We start from the raw sequence: 16,627 nt of genomic DNA, 5'->3' as shown, positions 1-16,627 counted from the left end.
GAAGCCTCCTGCGGATGCTTGGAGTGCGCTTATAGCACCCATTGATAGCCGGACAAGACAGATCTTCAGGCATTTTGAAAAGTCCCTGGAGAAGAACTGGAGTTGTGCTAACGTTTCTATACTTAAATTTTCAATCTTAGAAGGATTTTGTGCTTCATTTTTTCCCCGTATTATTTCTGATCTTAAAGCAGGATTGTAATGTTACAAAAATTCGGCACTGATGAAGCTTCACCCCCCCGAAAAGTGTTTTGCTGCCGGTCCCAAGCCCGGGTAAAGGAGGAGGGTTGGTGCGTCAGGTCGGCAGCCGGCACCGGAAAAAATCTAGCCAAACCTTTTTTCATGGATTCGACCTTATATTATAAAAGCTATGCTAGGGCGTTCCCCGACAAAAGAAGCGACGCGCTACACTATGGCCCGGGTGTAGTGATAAGTGGGCAAGGGTTAGCTAGGGCGTCCCCTGTAAGCGACGCGTCGCATCGGCGCCCGGATGCGGTGATAAGTAGGCAAGGGTTCCCGCGCCGTGGACGAGTGCGGGTAAAGAAGCTAGTCCATAAGCATCGGATTAGATTGGCATCTTGGAACATAGGATCTCTAACTGGTAAGAGCTTAGAATTGATAGATGTTATGAGGAGAAGAAGGATTAATGTAGCTTGCATTCAAGAGACTAGATGGAGGGGTAAAAAAGCCAAAGAGTTGGATGACTTTAAACTTTGGTATACTGGGGATAAAACAAATAAAAATGGAGTGGGTATAATAGTGGATAAAGATTTAAAAAATGATGTGGTGGATGTTAAAAGAGTGGGTGATAGGATTATTGCTATCAAGCTTGTAATGGAGAAAGAGTTCGTAAATATAATTTGTGCATATGCACCTCAAGTAGGACTAGATGAAAGTCTAAAGCTAGAATTTTGGGAAAATATGGGTGGATTACTGCAAGGAATTCGTCAAGGAGAAAAGATTATCATAGGAGGTGATTTAAATGGACATATTGGAAAAGATCAAAGAGGATATGAGAGTGTTCATGGAGGATATGGTTTTGGAGAAAGGAATGACGAGGGGATTTCAATTTTGGATTTTGCTACTGCTTTTGATCTATCTATTATAAATACTTACTTCAAAAAGAGAGATGAGCATTTAATTACTTTCAAAAGTGGACAGCATAGAAGCCAAATAGATTTCTTCCTAACTAGAAGGACTGATAGATTGTTGTGCAAGGATTGCAAGGTGATACCGGGGGAAAGCTTAAGCGCACAACATAGACTTGTGGTCTTGGATATGTGCTTAGTCCCAAGAACACATAAAAGGTCTAAGGTAAACTATCCCGAGAATAAAATGGTGGAATTTGAAAGGAGAGTACTCTAAATCCTTCGTTAATGAAGTAGTCAAACAAGGAAAATGGGATTTTAAAGGGGATACCAATGCAATGTGGAATGAGATGGCTATGTGTATTCAGAAGGTGGCTAAAGATGTTCTAGGTGAATCAAAAGGAAAGATCCATTCTTATAGAGAGACGTGGTGGTGGGATAGTGAGGTTCAAGCTGCCATTAGGAATAAAAAGGCTAGTTTTAAGACATGGCAAAGAACTAAGGATGTTGAGGATCTTCAAAGGTATAGGTTAGATAGAAATGAAGCTAAGAAAATTGCGGGAAAAGCAAGGGAAAGAAAGTATGAAGAGTTATACAATAAGTTGGGCACAAAGGAAGGGGAAAAATCTATTTATAAGATAGCTAAGATGAGGGATAGGAAGAGTAGAGATCTTGACCATGTTAGATGTATTAAAAATGGAGATGGTAAAGTATTAGTTTGTGAGGAGGATATTAAGAAAAGATGGGAAACCTATTTCTCTAGTTTACTAAATGAGCATTCTTCAAGCACTTATGTTTCGGACGATTACACTTTTCACGAAGGCACTGGTGTCCGAACTTATATACGTAGAATTTCGATGTCCGAAGTAAAAGAAGCTTTAAGGAGGATGAAACTTGGCAAGACACAAGGTCCTGATGAAATCCCAATTGAAGTATGGAAGAGCTTAGGAACCCATGGACTAGTTTGGTTGACTAAGTTGTTTAATAAGATTATGAGCACGGGGAAAATGCCGGATGATTGGAGGAGAAGTGTTGTGGTTCCAATTTACAAAAATAAAGGAGATATTCAAAGTTGTAATAACTATAGAGGCATTAAATTGATGAGCCATACGATGAAATTATGGGAGAGAATAATTGAAACCCGGTTGAGACACTTAACTACGATTCACGGAGAACCAATTTGGGTTTATGCCGGGAAGATCTACAACGGAGGCTATTTACTTAATTAGGAGACTTATGGAAAGGTATAGAAAATGTAGGAAAGACCTTCATATGGTATTTATTGACCTAGAAAAAGCTTATGATAGAGTCCCTAGAGCGTTAATTTGGCAAGTACTAAAGAAAAGAAGTGTTGCAAGTAAATATGTAGATATAGTTAAGGATATGTATGATGGTTCGGTGACTAGTGTTAGAACAGTGGGGGGACAAAGTAAGGAATTCCCGATAACGGTTGGGCTACATCAAGGGTCAACTTTAAGCCCATATCTATTTGCCTTGGTAATGGATGAATTAACCAAAGACATTCAAGATGAGGTCCCTGGTGTATGCTTTTTGCGGATGATATTGTGTTGATTGATGAGACCCAAGTGGGGATTAATACCAAATTAGAATCATGGAGAGTAGCTTTGGAATCAAAAGGCTTTAAACTTAGTAGATCGAAGACGGAATATCTAGTTTGTAACTTTAGTCATGATCGGGCGAGATGATGAAGTGGTGATACTTGACGATAAAGAGATTACGTCGAGTGATTGTTTTAGGTACCTAGGTTCAATCATAAGTAAAAGAGGTGATTTAGAAGATGAGGTTTCCCAAAGAATTAAAATAGGGTGGATGAAGTGGAGAGGTGCATCCGGGGTCTTATGTGATCGGCGTATTCCATTAAAGCTTAAAGGAAAATTTTATAGGACCGTTGTCCGACCAGCTATGATGTACGGTGCAGAGTGTTGGGCTGTTAAAAAGAATCATATCGATAAACTCAGTGTAGCAGAAATGAGAATGCTAAGATGGATGAGTGGCAAAACTAGGATGGATAAGATAAGAAACGATCATATTAGAGTTGGTCTGGGAGTTGCTCCCATAAGTGATAAGCTTAGAGAAAGTCGTTTGAGGTGGCACGGCCACGTTCAACGGAGACCTATAAATGCTCCTGTTCGGAGAAGTGATATAATCCATATTGAAGGAACTAGAAGAGCTAGGGGTAGACCTAAGATAACCTTAGGAGAAGTGGTGAGAAAGGATATGTATAGCTTAGGCCTTGTATCTAGCATGGCCTTGAACAGAACTGATTGGAGGGCAAGAATCCATGTAGCCGACCCCATTTAGTTGGGAAAAGGCTTATTGTTGTTGTTGTTGTTGTTGTTGTTGTTGTTATTTCTTGGGGTTTAGGTGTGGGGTGCCACCCTCTTTAAAACCGAACCCAAAAAAACCAACACACCCCCCCCACCCAAAAAATTTTTTTTATGTATTGTGGGGGTTTGGGGTTGGTTTTGGTGTTGTTTTGAAATCCGTTGTTTCTTGTTGTCAGTTTATCATCCTAGGATTCCCTTGTCTATTGATATTTTTTAGTAGTTATTGTTGTTGGTCAAATTGATATTGTTTCATAATAATAGTTATATAGATGTTTGACTCAATGAGAATACTCGGATATAGAAGCAAAATCACCCGCTAATGATTATATTCAAAGTGAATCCTCAACTTAATAAGGTAGAGCACTTGGAACTTTCCAGGGTATGTTGGTTCAAATCCAACAGGATCAATACATTGTTCTAACATTTGTGTGTTCAGGTAGAAGTTCTAACATGTATTTCAAGGTGGATTCTCAACGAAGTCTTCAAATCATTAGATTTTGGATCTGATTGTTTTGTTTTTGCTTGTCAAGCTTCAAAAACTTTTAAGCAATAGAGAGAGGAACAAAGAGAAGCATTTCAGGTGGTGATAGACAAGCATGGAATAGCTTGTCATATGTCGCAATATTATTTGTGCTGGATTAACCACCTTCAAGTTCCCCGAACCAATTTAATTATTTAAGGGCCTGTTTGGTTACTTGATCCAGAGATTTCAAATCTCTAGATTCATGAATCTGAGAATTATACTCGTATGGTTGTAAAAATCTCCAGATTCATGAAATCTAGAGATTCACCTTTTTACACTAAAAACGTGAATCTGTAGATTTATGGGTAAGGGGTGAAATCCAGAAATTTCAAAAAAGCTATACATTTGCACATTCACAAAAGTCACGTCGATCAAATAGTTTTTTAGGATGAATCCACAAATTTCATTCCACAACCAAACATTTAATTTTATAAATTATGACTCCATAGATTTGAAATCTATAGATTTGAAATATATAGATTTGAAATCTCTAAATATTTGAAATCTTCAGACTCATGTAACCAAACAGGCCCTAATATCATCTTTACTGGCTATGGACGGCTTCATTTTCTGTTACATCCAATCAACCAATAGAAGAATGGAAGTGAAAAAATACAAATTGTGTTCCATGTTTTATGGCAACATAAAAAGGGATTTCATTTTACTAAAAATGGAACAATGATTTGATAGAACAGGCTACCAATTAAGATACTCCATGCCCTAACCTATACCTTTCTCTCCTCTTAAAGAGGGAAGAATACTATTATGTACTTATTTATTATGATCTTTTTATTTCTTATTAATTCAATTTTTTTATTTGTTTCATAAATATTTTGATTTTAGATCCATACTATGTGTCTATGGCATGATTTAAGTGATAATTTTAGTGAATGGTAAATTTTTATTATTAGGAACATATTTTGTATAATAGGTTTATCAATTAGCAACATGTTCTATAGATGCTCTTTTTTATTTTTTAGAATGAGTTTATCAAACACCAACTTGTTCTAATAGTGTTCTAGATATATTTTTAAAACGGATTTATCAAATGCCCATTCTCAAACAAAAACTGTCTCTCAGCACAGAGACGTGTAAAAACAGTTTTACAAAAGAACTGGTCCCTCAAAACAGAAAAGTTACCAAACGCATACTAAATGTGTCCATCATCAGAAAGCTGTGTATTATCTCAAGTTCTCTCTCTTTGGTGTAAGGGGCATTGGTGGTGGGAGTTGGTGGTGGGAGGGTTAGGGACATCCCCTGAAGACATAGGATCGGCAATGGGAGTACCAAGGAAAAGATCATCATAAATCTTACAGACTTCAGGCAGCAGATTGGCTCTCCTTGGAGGAACTGCACGCTTGGGAAATAAGATTCATATCACAGAGTGCAGTGGAAGAAGCAGATCTTAGAAAAGGACATTCTAAGCTCTTGTGTCCAAGTTTCAAGCGATTGGGGCAGATTCCACTTGGGCTAAATTCATGGCCAAAGACCACAGCAGATTTGTTAGCACTCATCTCCAACTTTACAGAAGAAACCAGGTCATGGGACATTCAATTTTGAGGACCCTTCCTGCTTTAGAGAAGATTGCATACAATGTCCCTCTCGTGGAACATCCAGTGCAAGTCCACTATTTGGATCCAAATAACACCATCTGGGGATGGCGCTTTGTCAGAAGCAATGTCCAAAATCTCGTTTCATCTTAGTGTCTCGACAAGGTCAACACAACCAAGATTGGCCAAACATGGTACAATAATGTACCATATTTCAGTCTAGTGTTTTGGTGGGTTTTAGGTGGATTTCTCTATCTGATTTATTGTGTACAACCTAACTTGAGGCCAATAAACACAATGGCAACATCATTTTTTACTAAAACCTAAGAGAAACTAGTCTTCTTGATTCACACATGCCCAGTTGCATGCAGACAAAACTAGATCATGTATTTTCACAAATCTAAACATGGATATACAAGAAAACATTAAAACTTTCATTAAAATGCAAGAACAAATACAGAGTAGTCAAATCTCAATTATAGTATACAACCCCTTGCAATTTTCAAAATTGCACCCAAATTTCCGAAATTTAATCAAAATTTAACCAAAATGCTGAAACTTCGTCGAGATATCATCGAGATTCAATCAGTTGACTGAACCTCATTTCAGACCAATGCTTCATTTCGCCAAGGTCAAGATTTTGCGAGAAATCTCACGAGATTTTGAACCTTGGTCAGCAGGAACAAATTGGTTCAAAGGTTGAAGGAAGACCAAGTGATTCTTATACACCCATGGCTGTGCGAAAAGAACCACATTCATGTTCCTTGCATTGGAAAATTTAACCATAAATCTATCCATGCACCTTCAACCAGATGAATTCTACTACATGCACAGAGCAAGGCTGCCAAGCTTTGCTAGACATGTTCTGCAAACCATAGAGGTTGTCTGTCACCCCCATCAGGTTCCCAGCTAAGCACAAAGAATCTAAGACCTTTTCTCATATCTGCAAGTTTCTTTGGGGTGATACTTACAGTTTCTATGTAGGCACACAGGTAAGTCTAGTTTAGAAGCAAAGTCAGAGGTGAGATTGTCGGTAGTACTAGTGCCATGGGAAAATTGGGGAAGGGAAGATGCACAAGGCGGAAAATCAGAAGGGTTCATGACGTAACCAGCCACAAAGTACAGAACCGCTGAGACTAAAACTCTCGTATTCATGAAGTTAAGACATTGGAAGAGAGAGCTAAGGGATGAGAAACACCCCACCCCCCCCCCCCCAAAACCCAAAATATATGGAGAGTTGAGAGAAAACCCCAGAGAGGAGAAACACCTAGAGGGATCCATCATAAAAACAACCTCTAATGACCACGGGAAAGAGAGGTTAGACCTTAACCTAAGCATAAAACCCCATCTTACAAGGCAAGGAAAACCAAATGTTGCCAAGCAGAACAATATGAGAGCCTGAAACCCTCTGCATGACATGTATACGGAACATTAAATCCAACCAAGATTATATAGATTGATTAAAAACACCGAAATAGTAACATAACAAAGTCATAAAACATACCTTCTTTACGATCCATTAGAAACGGAACACAACGGAATCTTTTATTTTGTCTCCTACAAACAACGAACTATCTTTTGCTACTAAGAGCTTCTCCTTTAAGCTCATCCCTAAACACTAAAATCAATCCTTATGTGCAGAGAATAATGAGTGATTAATTAGGACTAGAGGAGGGACCTAACATATCCTTATATAGGCAAATCCATTAGATCCTCCATCAAGATCTAACAGTCCCTATTAGCCCACAATAGCCAGTCCATATTAGAGTTCTAGTAACCGTATGTCTTCTATATTTGACCAATAAGGAAACCAAATCAGAATAAGATACAATAAATAATGCCCACCTTTGAGGAATATTTTATTAATATTCTAACAGTATATAGACCCTAATGCATTGCCTATCCGGCAAAAAATCTCAAGCTCCATGTAACCAGCAAGAAGTTCAAAAGTGGACAAACCCCAAGAAGCATGACCAATAGAATGGTAGGATGATGCATAAATTGTAAACAAAGCAACCAATTGTTTTGAAGTGAATTGTTTGAAGTGAATTGAAAAGAAATGATGATCGAGGTAAGCATGCTCACCTTGCATTAAATGTCTAGACACAGAAGAGCTTTGCACACAAAGGTTTTTGAGAAGGATATAAAAATCTAGCATTAAAGAATTGGGAATGTTGGAGGCTTGGAGCATGAGTTCCAATGTAAAGCAATAACTAGAAGACCCAAACCCAAGAAATATGATCCGCCTTGGATGAGAGAGATGAAGATGAAACATCGCAAAGAACAAAGTAGATTTGCGTCAATAGTTAACATAAATGTAGTCTCAGATAACAAATAGATCACACATTAGATCAAAGAAGATGAGCGAAAGGCAAGATGAAGGTGTGACCAACGTCTTCATTGAGTGGCTACAGACATATTTCCATGCAAAAGCTCAGTTATAGGAATGGATGAATATCTGAACCTACTTGGATGAGGTTATGCAAGTAAACTTGACTAGATGTACATAGGAAAAATTCACTAGAACAATGAAGCAGCTAAAAAGTGGGAAACAAAGAACTACTAATGCATAATTGTACAAAAGTTTGGGTTTCAAAGTTTGAGATGGGTTTTCATGCTCCTAGCTCTCCCATTCTCCATTCTGAAAAATCGAAAAGCAGAATGATATAAAAAATTATAATAAAAATAGAACAACATGAAGGATGGAATAATTTGAAACTCTGGACCCTTATTTCCAATCTCCTACATCAATGGGCAAAGATGATGTGAACCAGAATTCAGCCACTTCCCAAAACCCTGATTTGGGCCTCAACGCCCAACGAAGATGGCGTACCCAGGGCTGGCGAAACCCTTGTAGGACAATTTGCTCATTTTCCAGCCTTAATTTAATGAGTATTTCATTTTCAGAATTTCTGTTTTAATTTTCAGAGTCCAGTCATGTCTTGAATTCTTAGATTGAGTTAGTAGTTGAGTTCTTGTGTCATAGAGTCTTCCTTTTAAGTAGGACTCTTTATGGATAATTAGGTCTTTTATTTTAAGTTCTTTGGTCATGTGTGGCTGTTATTCATTTGTAAAGGGTCTCCTAACTTGTAAAGGAAACTAATGGGGGACATGATAAAAAAAAAGATAGGGGGAATAAGGAGAAGTCTGAGAAGAATAGGATAAGAACACTCATAAGAAGAAGAAGAGAAGAGGAGACAAAGAGGGAGAAGAGGAGGGCTGCAAATGCACAAAGCTAAAGCTTCAATTCATATTTCTATTGCATGCTCAATAAGCTGATTACAAGTGTTTAAATAATAAAACAGACATTCTTCAATACAAAAACAGCTATCATAGGACTCTTGGTAATTTAAAACTAGCAAAAAAACTGATCATACTAGGACTCTTCAGAATATGAAACTAACTAAAAAACTGATCTTATATATCCTACCTGAATTAAAAATACATAATTATCCCAATAAATAAATAAATAAATCCTAAACTATCTCTAAAATTCCCACGAAAACCGTTCCCATTTTATCTCCTTGCAAGCTGAACTTGGGGCTAAATTATCTCCTCGCACGCTAGATTTGGGGCCGCCAAATATGAAAATTATCTTCTAGGTTATTGTTCACGTTACTGTAGCTTGAGCAGTAACTTCTGGTTGTGCTGCATTAGAAACCCTAGTTGAGTCAAGTTAGGTCTCTTTGAAGTTGGTTTACTTTGGAGTCTTATAAGGGCTATATATTCTCATGTCTACTATAGAAGAAATCAGTGTTCGATGAATAAAAGTACTGAGAGTATTGCAACCAAGGAGGTATTGGCAGGGTTCTTTTGAGGGGGACCTTGCGGTTGTCTAAGTTTCCATTCTTCAAGCTTCTAAGTTCAGTTCTGCAATTCTAGCAACCATCTTCAGCCTTCAACCAACAATTCCAGCAAGCAGCCACAGCTTCCAAGAAGTAAGTACAGCCCCTCCCCAACCTGCATTCCAAGTTCCAACCAAGGAAGCCTCCCCTTCCATCTGCCAGTCTTCCCAGCCCCCCAGCCCCATGGCAGCCTTTCCTAATCTTCCTGTCCCTCTTCTTTCCTTTTCTTTAGCCTGCAAAAGCCAAGAAATAGCTGCAGAATTTTCTGCAACCCCACCATTCCTTGGATCTTGTGGCAACCCCTCTCTCCCCTTTTTGTTTCTTTTAAAAATTCTGTTTTCTTACTTTCTTGATTCTTGCAGCAGAATTACAAGAAATAAAAAATAAAAAGAAAGAAAGAAAGAATAAATAAGGAAGAAATATCAACATCCTTGAAGTTCCAAGAACCAAACTGCATACTTCCTCTTCCCTTCCCTTAACCATAGACTTTCCAAACCTTTCCCACCCTTTTCCTTAATTGATAAAACCCTAATCCCTCACACCTAGGGATTTTTCTCTTCTTTAATTATCCATTACTTCCTCCAAAACATCCCAAAACCATGCACATACCAATTTTGTTAACCCTAGGATATTCCCTCCCTTTTCCTATCAAACCCTAGAGCATCCCATTCCTTTTCCTACAAACCCTAATTTAACAAATACCCCCATAAGTTAACCAGTAATTTTTAACTATCCCATACCATACCCAAACCTCCCGTAGGAGACCCATAAGCTCCCAAGATCTCAAAAACATCTCCTTGTCAACCCACAGACCATATCCTAATCCTTGGACAGCTCATTATTTGTTAGTTCTTATTAAAGAGAGTCCTGGAAGATCTAACCCAGACCCTGGGTTACATCAATGGTATTAGAGCGAGAAGAACTAGCAAGAACTGGACATAGAAGGTGCCCAGAAGTGAAAGCTAGATGAGCCAGCAGTGGCCAAAGCCATGGAAGAATTAATAGAAGGATCCCCTAGTGAAAGATACTTTGTATGATCCTTCCATGAACATCCTCTCCAAAATGTTGGTAACTGAGAATGATGAAGAAGATTAGAGTAGTAGTAGTTTGTCCATACTCGATTGAGGGCAGGTAAATCTACAATCAGAGCTATTGCTGATAATGGGTGTAGCTCTGATGTAGTGTCTGAGCTCTCCATCTAGAAGGCTATGCTTGCAGTAGAAGCACACCCCAACCCATATCAAGTGAGACTTTTAAATAATCAAGTCATCGCAGTAAATTTCAGATGCCTTGTACCCATTAATTTACCTTATTATTCTGATGAAATATGGTGTAATGTAGTTCCCATGGAAGTGACTGGGTTCTTTATTCTCATACTACCAACTAAGGCTACACAAATTGGGGATCAAATTCTCCTGGGGGAGAAAACTTGACAACCAGAAATACAATTTCCCAGCTTGATATATAAACTACACCATCATGTTTAGGGTTTCAAAGAAAATATTATAAGAGCAAAATAAAAGGACAGAGGAAGGCGTACTAGGGATCTGAGGATGAGAAATACTCACTTCCTTGGGCACCACTGACGATGGATTTCTGACAGAGTAATCACAAATTTTCACACGGGGAAATGTGGAAACCCACGAAAGTGAATTGGATTTTTCTCCACGAGCTTGACAAAACTCAGAAGTGAGAAGGAATGATGGAGCCGAAGATATGCACGCCATGTTCTCCGACTTATGTCTCGTCTGTGCCTTTTTCCCTTCTGGAAATCGGGCGACGATTGCGTTCCGCTTATTTTCGAAAACTCCAACGAAGACAAAAGATGACGTCACCAGAGTGGGAAAGATGATTTTGTGTAGAAGTTATTTTGTATTACCTCTTCATCTTATATATAATACAATCAGGTAAAGAATAAAATAAATATAATATGCTATACACAAGGTTCGACATGTCGACCCGTGTCGCCGTGTCGGACCCTGGCGACACGGCTACTCAGGCGTCATGTCGCCAAAAGTCGCCCGACTTTTGGTTGGGGTTCGATTTCATCAAACTCCTGTTTCAAAGGGTATTTCAGGTAATTTTGACCTGAAATTTGACGTGTAGCCTAATTTGAGGGCAATAAACATATTGGGAGTGTTATTTTGACCTAAAACATCACATAAACTAATGTTCTTAATCGACCCATGTCCTACTGTACGCGGACGAAAGCCTCAAAACTAAAAATCTAAAAACTCATAAAAACCAAATCATATAAAGTCTACAATTCATTGTACAAATACTGAAATTCATAGAGTCATCCAACCATATAAAATCTAGAACTCTCAGTACCAAGTACTGTGTCTAAGTGGATCGAACTCATGTGACTCAGACTGTCTCCAATGATGCCCCCTCCAACAAATTCACATACTCATCCCATCTCATACGATATTGAAAGTTGTCTAGATAATCATTAACTGCAGTTCTATAGCGGTCATCTTCTGCCGCCATGAAAACTCCAATTTGAGGGAAGTGAGAATAGGGCCAAGGAACATTCTGCATGCCATCAGATGCCCTTGTTCGTACGAATGATTCTAATTGTGAAGAAGGGAGAGGGACACCATAACTCCCATGATATGAAGAACTAGAGGGAATACTAATTCCCATATCATACTGTCCATGTGAAGGAGGGAGAGGGACACCATAATTACCCATAGGCCAATAACCTGCTGTGGAGCCTACAGACTCATCCAAGCTCATGGACCCCATTGACTCAATCGCCGCATCCCAAGGATTAACATAATCATAACCACCTCCTGTGCTGTTGCTGGCCGTCATGGCCAGCCCCCCTCTGATGGTGGTTCGGCCTCGTATCAGGATATTGACGACCACGCTCATAATCACCACCATGATCATAATCCTGTGTGGCATGATCGAAATGACTCTCCCCAGTGTATCTGAGTGGGGGCTACTGTGTCTCTGGTAGTGGAACATGTAGACGCTCTCCAATGCCTCCTCCACCACCACCACCACCACCATCATCATCATCATCTCGACCAGTTTGACTAGGCGGGAGTGTGTCATCTGGATCGTCATCCTGCCGCTCCTCCGTGCCTGGTGCCATGATCCTATCCTCATCAGCAGTGGCAGCTGCCTCTGCATGTGCCTGACCCTCTTGAGTGGCCATAAACTCATCCACATTAACCCCTGCAGCTTGAGCTAGTTCTGGGTCAGGCCTCCCTCTAGGTTGGTCCAATATCGGCTCACCCCTGTCCAACATCCACTGAGTGAGGGGATCTTGCTCATCTTCGGCCACATCAAATATATCATCGAGATTGATGTATTGCCTATCATTCTGAGCCTGCTCCCTGGCATATTGCAGCTTCAACCTCATATTATAGTGAATAAATACAAGGTCATTTAGACGTTGGCTTCCCAACCGGTTCCTCCTCTTGAAGTGGATCATGCTGAATGTACTCCAATTCCTCTCACATCCAGAGGCCGAGCAAGTCTGAGACAAAATCCTGATTGCCAATCTTCGAAGGTTTGATGCATTGTTGCCATAGAGATATCACCATTCAGCTGCATTATCACAAAAACATTAAGTTAGAAACTCAAAAGTCAAAACATTTATGCATCTAAGGATCTAACTATATAAGTATCTAACATGGATCATTGGTTTCTCCTGCCCGTACAGCAACAGCTCCACTAAAAGACCCAAATGCATCCCTAAACAATTTGATCTACAATAATACAATCATTAGTATTGATTGGTTATCTAAATTATTTAAACAATAAATACAACCCACTAATCATTTGAAATTCCCAATGTCTCACCTCATTGTGGCAAAATGATTGGAGCATCTCATCTGGCTCCAACTTCGTTATCACCTATAACAGGGCATCCAACAGGTTTGTGTCCAACCCAAAATGTTGACTATATTGATACTTAGGGTTTAGAAAATAGGCTGCATAATTAAAAAAGCTTAAAATTAGTACCAACTACCAATACCTACAATGCTACAAGCTCACAAGTCTACAACTATAAATCAACAACCCAGAATATTTACTTACCGACCCTATGCAGAGGATGCATCAGATGAGCTGTCCATTGTGCATCAACAATATCTAAGAAAGCCCGATGTCCTCTAGGGTTTGCTGCCCTTATAGCATCCTTCATACGCTCAAGGGATGCATACAAGTGGGGCATAGTGGGTCCCCTCAAGGTAGAGTCCACCATACGCATGACCTTTACAATAAGATCTATGGTCTGCAACACCACAGTAACACATCTCCAGAAATCATCAGATGATATTGTGTATTGTGCCTCGTGCCCATTGGCCGTGCTGAATTATCACAAACTCATTAAGTCAATAGACAATAGATATCATACATGATAATCATAAACTCATAATATAAATATAATACTTTATAAGATGAAATAGTAGATAGTTATCTTACTTGGATCCAGCCCAATCAAACTACTCCTGCGATGCAAACATGGATCTGAGGCCCGACTTCTTATCTTGCATGCTGCTCAAGGCAACGAAATTCGTCACAATTCGTGTTGGATCAGGTCACACCAACTCACCTCCACATGATATCCTCATCATTGCCAAAGCAACGTTATAATTGTAGATGAAGTTGGTTACCTGTCTTGCCCTCTCAACGGTGTTGTGGACAATGCTGATTTTTCCAATGTCCTTCAGCATTAGGTCAATTGAATGTGCAGCACAAGGCGTCCACAAAACATTATAATCAGGTGAAGCCATCAACACTTCACTGGCCTTCTTAAAGTTGGAGCAGTTGTCAGTGACAATTTGCACAACATTTTTCCTACCAACCTCCTCAATCACATCCTGCAGGAGACCCATGATATATTTGTGGTCTTTCATATGACCAGTAGCATCCACTGATTTCAAGAAGACAGTTCTCCAGTCACAGTATACCATGAAGTTGATGATGTACTTTCTCATCGGGCCGGTCCATCCATTAGACATGATGGTGCATCCATAAGTATCCCAAAAGGGTTTCATACTATCAATATACTCCTGCAACTCTTGCTTCTCCTCTTGAAGGAGGGTGGTCATCAACTCTGTAGGGTTGGGACCATCATATCCAGGGCCTGCCGCTGCAATAGTATCAATCATATTCCTATAGTATGGACCCTGTGTTGTGTTTGTTAGGATGTGATTGTAATAAATCCACTTTGACATTGCTTTCTTTACCTTCTTTGCCATACCTTTCCATGCACCAGATCTCTTGGGCTGCTTGGCCCCTTTTCTCCTGAATGTATCAGGATCTTGCTCCATGATCGGGTCTTGACGGCATGGATAATCAGATGGTTGTCGTGGCACTGAACGGTCTGAACCTGATGTATGAGGGGGCCGCTGACTCTGTGATCTGCCAAACATGCAAAATACACCACCCCTCCCCCCAGAATCAGAAGGTCTAGCCCCTATAGGCCTAGAGGGATCAGCTCCTGTAGCTCTAGCTCTGGCCATATCCTGTTCTTGATGGTGCAATCGTCTGCTCTCTGCCACGGCCCGCCGCATATCCCTCTCCTCCTGATCTCTGTCCACATCAACAGGATCAACATCCCTATCATCATCTGAATCATCCACGTATGATGACGGTCCCCGCATTGCATCATCTAGTGCTCTGTTGACTTTCCTCCGATCATCTTTCTTCTTCCCCTTCTATTTTTGTAAATCCCTGAGTGCCTTGATTACATCTAGATGGGCCTCTGTGCATGTAGTCACATCCTTTGAACTCCCAGTGATGTGACCCTTGAACCTATTGATGCCATCTGAGTATATTTTTTTGTGACAAAAATTACACATTGTTTTATTTTTGTCTCCATCAATAACTGTACAATATTGCCATGCTGGGTCAGTCCTCCCTCCTACTGTTGATCTCTCAAGCTGTCTCTGTCCCTGTCTCCGTCCACCCTGGGAAGACCCAGTTCCCCTCTGACTCCCACCAGCAGACATGATGACTGTTGCATTCAAATAACATTAATAACATCATTATAATTGTATATACACAAATAAACAATCATATATGAAATTATGAATATTGCATGTATGATATAATTATAAAAATAGGCTGCCCATATTAAAACCGGCGATGAAGCCACATGGGCAACACAACCAACAGTTGAAAAATACTTACATAATTATTCCATAATTTCAAAACATTTTCCCCCATTTTTTCCAATTTTCATAATTATTGATATTTTTATTAATATTTTAATATTTTTTGAAAAATAAAATAATTAATTTTTGGGTCAAAAAATATTTCGACTCCGTGAATCCGTAGATCGGCTCACGGAGTTCCACATATGTTTTTTCTATCATCATACAACCACTGTATTACTTAAAAAGTAATCATACAAGATAATCAAAATATAATTTTTTACTCACAAAAATAAAAAAAATAAAATACTTTGCAAAAAAAAATTCCGACTCCATGAAATCGTAGATTGGCTCATGGTATTCAACATATATTAATTTCAATATCATCCAACATCATATAGCATGCATTTTGTCAAAAATTACTTGGAGAATAATGGTTACCTGTTTGACGAAAAAGCTCCCAGATCTGTGCAAAACGGCTCCTGATCGACAGAAACAACGTGATATTCGGCAATAAGGAAGCAAGATGTACTCGTAGATGTCGAAGATTGGACCAAAATATGGTGAAAAGTGCGAAAAATGAGAAAGAGAAGCTCTGGAGAAGTGAGAGAAGAGAGAGAAAATGCAAAAAAATCGAATGGGAAATTCGGGCGAAATTCGCCCGAATCTCCCTTTTTATCACCAGAAGTCGGCGATATATCGCCGACTTCTCGAGAGATATTGCAAACGGTTGAAATTTCGACCGTTGGCGATATATCGCCGAGAAGTTGACGATATATCGCCGACTTATGGTTTTGTCGGTGTCGCTGGGGGGTGTCGTGTCGCCCCCTAGCGACAGGTCGAAATATCGCCTCGTGTCGGCACCATCAATTTGAGTAATTATCACGAATGACATGACAATCAATTTCAGTATGTTTGGTGCGCTCGTGAAACACAGGATTGGCGGCAATGTGGATGGCCGCTTGATTGTCAAAAAAAGAGGGATTAGGCTGCTTCAAATGAACACCAAAATCTTGAAGGAGCGAAGTTAACCAAATTAGCTCGCAAGTGGCCATTGCCATGGCTCGATATTCCGCCTCGGCAGAGGATCGAGAAACTGTATGCTGTTTCTTAGTCTTCCAAAAGATAGGGCTAAAACCAAGAAAAACATAGTAACTGGT

General features: G+C 39.6%; 1 protein-coding gene across 1 annotated transcript in view; it reads right to left on the bottom strand.

Annotated features, from left to right (window-relative positions):
- LOC149029110 (Ribosomal L18p/L5e family protein) overlaps positions 1–11,200 on the bottom strand; it is a 42,710-nt gene extending 31,510 nt beyond the window's left edge. Inside the window, exon 1 of the mRNA XM_089140428.1 lies at positions 10,920–11,200. Within this exon, the coding sequence (XP_088996554.1) occupies positions 10,920–11,078 (159 nt within the window). The 5' untranslated portion in view covers positions 11,079–11,200. The remainder of the gene's footprint in view (positions 1–10,919) is intronic.
- Positions 11,201–16,627: the final 5,427 nt, after the last annotated feature.

Source organism: Hakea prostrata, chromosome 1 (genome assembly GCF_041222555.1).
Source record: "Hakea prostrata isolate BN-2017 chromosome 1, UWA_Hpros_2, whole genome shotgun sequence".
In the NCBI taxonomy this organism is placed as follows: domain Eukaryota; kingdom Viridiplantae; phylum Streptophyta; class Magnoliopsida; order Proteales; family Proteaceae; genus Hakea; species Hakea prostrata.
The sequence above is the reverse complement of the archived record's forward strand: the minus strand, read 5'-3'. Positions and strand labels throughout refer to the sequence as shown.